Source organism: Neltuma alba, unplaced genomic scaffold (genome assembly GCF_004799145.2).
Source record: "Neltuma alba isolate B1F8T4 unplaced genomic scaffold, ASM479914v2 tig00013768_pilon, whole genome shotgun sequence".
Lineage (NCBI taxonomy): Eukaryota > Viridiplantae > Streptophyta > Magnoliopsida > Fabales > Fabaceae > Neltuma > Neltuma alba.
Window position 1 is genome coordinate 5,717 of NW_021637897.1, and position 4,398 is coordinate 10,114.

Sequence of the window (4,398 nt, forward strand, 5' to 3'; positions counted from 1 at the left end):
AAGCTCTTCCCGCTGCTTTTATAATATTCCTATTACGTACTCTTTCCTATATATTAAATTCTGTAAAATCTGCTTCTGCTGTCACCTTCCCCCTTCCAATAACGCTTTCATTATTATATTTTAATACTGCCCCAAAGGTCATCTTTTTCCGCATCTTAAATTTCTTACCAAAAACTTCATCTTTAACCCCACTTTCATTCACTCCCTCCCTCTCTTGTCTGTTTTCTACTCTATATATTCCTGGTTTACCAAATAATTTCATTGATCCCACCCACCGCCCAGTGTATTAATTCTTGAATTTGATGCCTGAGTTTTTCGATAATTTCATTGACCGCACGGTTCGTTGAATGCCAACTATACAGAGGGGGGCTTTTCACGATCCGAGTCATGAGGATAAGCTTACTGCACCGTTCCCTCCCTTGCTTTCGTACTGCTACTGAATTATATGAGATTCCACAAGATTGAATCTGTGCGTCACTGTTATAATACGCCGGCCATTTCTCCTCCTGTTAATTTTCCTTCACTCTCTCTCTCTCTCTATCTTCCTTTCTCTCTGTCATCTAGCTTTCGCAGTTTCTGGCTTTTTCCGCGCCCTGTTTTTTAGCACTTCTCTTCTGTGCAGTACATGTGATGTAGCCCGGTTTTACTGTACGCATTTCTCTCTGATGGGGAAGAAGGGAGGTACCTCCTGGTTGACCGCTGTGAAAAGGGCATTTAGATCTCCAACCAAAGACACTGACAAAAGGAACCAAGAAGAAGACGAAGACAAGGTAACTAGCTCGCCGCAACTCGACTTCGATTTTCCCGTTTTCCCCTATCAGCCATTTCTGTTCTTGTCAAGAAAGAAACATCGATTTCCTGAACTCTTTTTGCAGAAAAGAGAAAAACGACGATGGCTTTTCAGAAAAACAGCGAATCAGGACGCTGCGGTGAGTATTCAGCACACCCCAACAAAGGAGAACCTCGATTCGGCTGCCACAACTGCTGGTCGTGCTCCTGTGCCGACGGTGATGGCGACGGATCAGAACAATGCGCTTGCCGCGGCGGTAGCAAAGGCTGAAGCGGCCATGGTCACCGCTCAGGCAGCAGCGGAAGCTGCTAGGTTTAAAAGGCCTTCGAATCAAGCCAGGGAGCACTATGCTGCTACGGTGATTCAAACTGCTTTTAGAGGATACCTTGTAAGTTTAGCTAGATCTGAGTTCATACATAAAATCCTTCACACCTTTGATAAAACGGCTATGAGAAGAAAAGAAATGAAAGTTAACTTACAGATTTCTTGAACTTCCAAGGCAAGGAGGGCACTTCGAGCGCTTAAAGGGTTGGTGAAATTGCAAGCTTTGGTGAGGGGTCATAATGTTCGGAAGCAGGCAAAAATGACCCTTCGGTGCATGCAGGCTCTGGTTCGAGTGCAAGCCAGAGTGCTTGACCAGCGCTCGCGGTTCTCCCACGAGACCAGTAGTAGAAAATCCACATTCAGTGACACCAACAGCGTTTGGGAGTCGCGGTATCTTCAGGATATTTCAGACAGGAGATCAATGGTAAGTGAAGAAGTGAGCCTTTTCATTTACTTTTTGAATGAGCAATTATGAGATGGGTAAAAAGTAAAGACCAAAAAGTATCTTTTCTGTTTCTTCCCAAGTTGTTTGTCAAACCACAGTTTCAGAGAAGTGTTCACTGATGTAAACATATTCCGTTTGAATTTGGTTTTTGGTCGCAGTCAAAAGAAGGAAGCAGTATTGCAGACGACTGGGATGAACGCCCACACACAGTTGAGGAACTTAAAGCCATGTTACAGCAGAGGAAAGAAGCAGCAGCTATGAAGCGTGACAAGTCATTGTCTCGAGCTTTCTCGCAACAGGTTCCTACATTACGCTGCTTTTCCCAACCTTCTGTGATTTTTTTTCCTTTCTCTCTCTGTTTTTTTCCCTTCATTTTCTGAAGTTCTTGAGCTGATATTTGATTGTATATCGGATAACAATGTCATAGCTTTTGAGAAATGGTTGGAACTCATCGATTGGAAATGAAGATGAACTGGAAGAGAGACCGAAATGGCTGGACAGGTGGATGGCTTCAAAGCCATGGGAGACCAGAGGAAGAGCTTCGACTGATCAAAGAGACACCATTAAAACTGTAGAAATTGACACTTCTCAGCCTTACTCATATCTGGGATCTAACTACAGAAGATCACATCCAAATTATCAATATAACCCACACCAACCCCAGAGACATTCAGTGGCTTCCCCACTCCACAGAAGCCACCCAAATAGCTCTTTTCATCAATCTCCTGCAACCCCATCTCCTGCAAAATCACGGCCTATCCAAGTCCGGTCTGCGAGCCCTCGATGTGGTAGGGAAGATAGAAGCTACCATACATCTCAAACCCCAAGTTTAAGGTCCAATTACCATTATTCTGGAAGTCTGTACCAAAATGGAAGGGTTGGAACGAGTATCAGTGGCGGGGGTACGTTGCCTAATTACATGGCTGCAACTGAGTCTGCAAAGGCCCGAGTTCGGTCTCAGAGCGCTCCGAGGCAGAGGCCATCTACGCCGGAGAGGGACAGGGCAGGATCAATAGCAAAGAAGAGGCTTTCATTCCCCAATGCTCCAGACCCTTATGGTGTTGCAATGGGTTATGGAAATTATGGGCATAATTTAAGAAGTCCAAGCTTCAAAAGCGTGAGTGCTTCACACTTTGGGTTGGAGCAGCAATCCAATTATTCTTCTTGCTACACCGAGAGTCTTGGTGGCGAGATTTCTCCATCTTCAACTGGTGATCTTAGAAGGTGGTTGAGATGATTAGAAGCCAAACTCTGATAACCATTAACGAAGTGTGAGAGATCTGCAGGTTCTTTGTCTTTGCCGGAAACTTGATATCTTTTTTAAGGGGCCATCTTAATAAAAGATTTTGATGCGAGAATTAATTTTCATTGACCCGCTCACCCTAAATTGATTGGGGGTGGCCTGAACTAGATGTAGGAGCTGCAAAGTTGCTAGGAGGCTGCTGATAATTATTGATGTGTGTTTATCATTCTTTTCAATGAATTCTATGGATTGTCCTGTGAAAAATAAGCGTAATCTCCAGTTTCTCAGAAATTTTCCCTGTGCTTGTTCCATCTCTCTCTGTTTCTCATCCACTGGGGACGACAACAAATCAATAATTGTTATGAATGATCACGCACAATTAGCACAATGTCCTTGCTTAGCTGTGTGGATAAGAAACTTCCTTCAATCTAAAAGATGCCAATTTATACTCCATTCATACTCAAGGAAATTACTCGCCAAAATCTTAGATCCATTTGGTGCGTTGAAAATAATCCAGTGCTATTTTGTGCCACCAATTTTATGTGATAAATAGTAACTTTTGCTCTAAATAAAATTCCCTGCAAAGCAGGCCTAGTGTGCAGTCGCGAGAAAAATGAGGATGTATATGTGAAAGATAATTAAAGCTATTGATGATACCAGTCGTACATGTTATTCCAAGATGAGCTTGGGGCTTGGTTCCCCTGATGCTAATAAGGGAAGAAAGTAAGGGCATGGAGCAGTACATTTATGAGCGGACGCTGCATCGTTTTGTGATATCAACCTTTGCGAAAGACAAGTGTTTAAATTATAAGCATGACCATGTAAACAGATACATAATTTTTCTCATATATTTACTTCTATTTTTATTTTGAAGAATTTTACTTATAAATAAGATTAAAAAAATCTTCTGTCATAATACTCACTATTCCGATTGGATTCTTTCCCCAAGAAATTGTTGACAATTATTTTCACACAGATTAATAAATGTAATTAAAATTTGTCAATTTTGTTAATTAAATACCTACATGTTTTCCTTTTTTTTTAAAATTATCCTTGCTCAGTAAAGTTTATTAAATTAATGCAGCCTTATCTCTCTTTACGTAATTAATGCTTATATAAATGTGTTAAGTCCCTTGTAAAAAGAATCAAGCCTCACGTAAAAATGATGGGAGTATTACTAAACATTATTGTCACATTAACCCGATTGATTGTTCTCCTGGTTCGATTTATACGAAAAGATAGAAGATTTTTTTTAATCTTATTTATAATTCACATCATTAAATTTCTTACATAATTGATAAATATACAATTTTTTAGTTTATTTATCATTGTATAAATTGTCATTTTGTTAACAGGTATATGTATTAAATAAATAAAATTAAAAAGTTATTAAATTTTAAGATAGAATTAATAAATTTTGAAATTATTTTTATTTCTGTAAAACATGTTAGAAATACCGGAATTAGAAAAATAATATGTTAGCGGCAGAGGGAATATAGTTCATCAATTCATCGTATCAACGGGTCTGCTCTTTGGAGGGGGGGGGGGGAACCCAGACGAATTAGCAAAACGCGGAGGCGAACAATCCAAAACACA

At 40.3% G+C, this 4,398-nt stretch overlaps 1 protein-coding gene across 1 annotated transcript; it reads left to right on the top strand.

Moving 5' to 3' along the window:
• Positions 1-333: 333 nt before the first annotated feature.
• LOC114739100 (protein IQ-DOMAIN 1-like) lies at positions 334-3,106 on the top strand. The gene is made up of 5 exons (XM_028927152.1): positions 334-770; positions 876-1,178; positions 1,290-1,538; positions 1,718-1,858; positions 1,987-3,106. Exons 1-5 carry the CDS (start codon positions 666-668, stop codon positions 2,794-2,796), a joined length of 1,608 nt encoding a protein of 535 aa, XP_028782985.1. The 5' UTR covers positions 334-665; the 3' UTR covers positions 2,797-3,106.
• Positions 3,107-4,398: the final 1,292 nt, after the last annotated feature.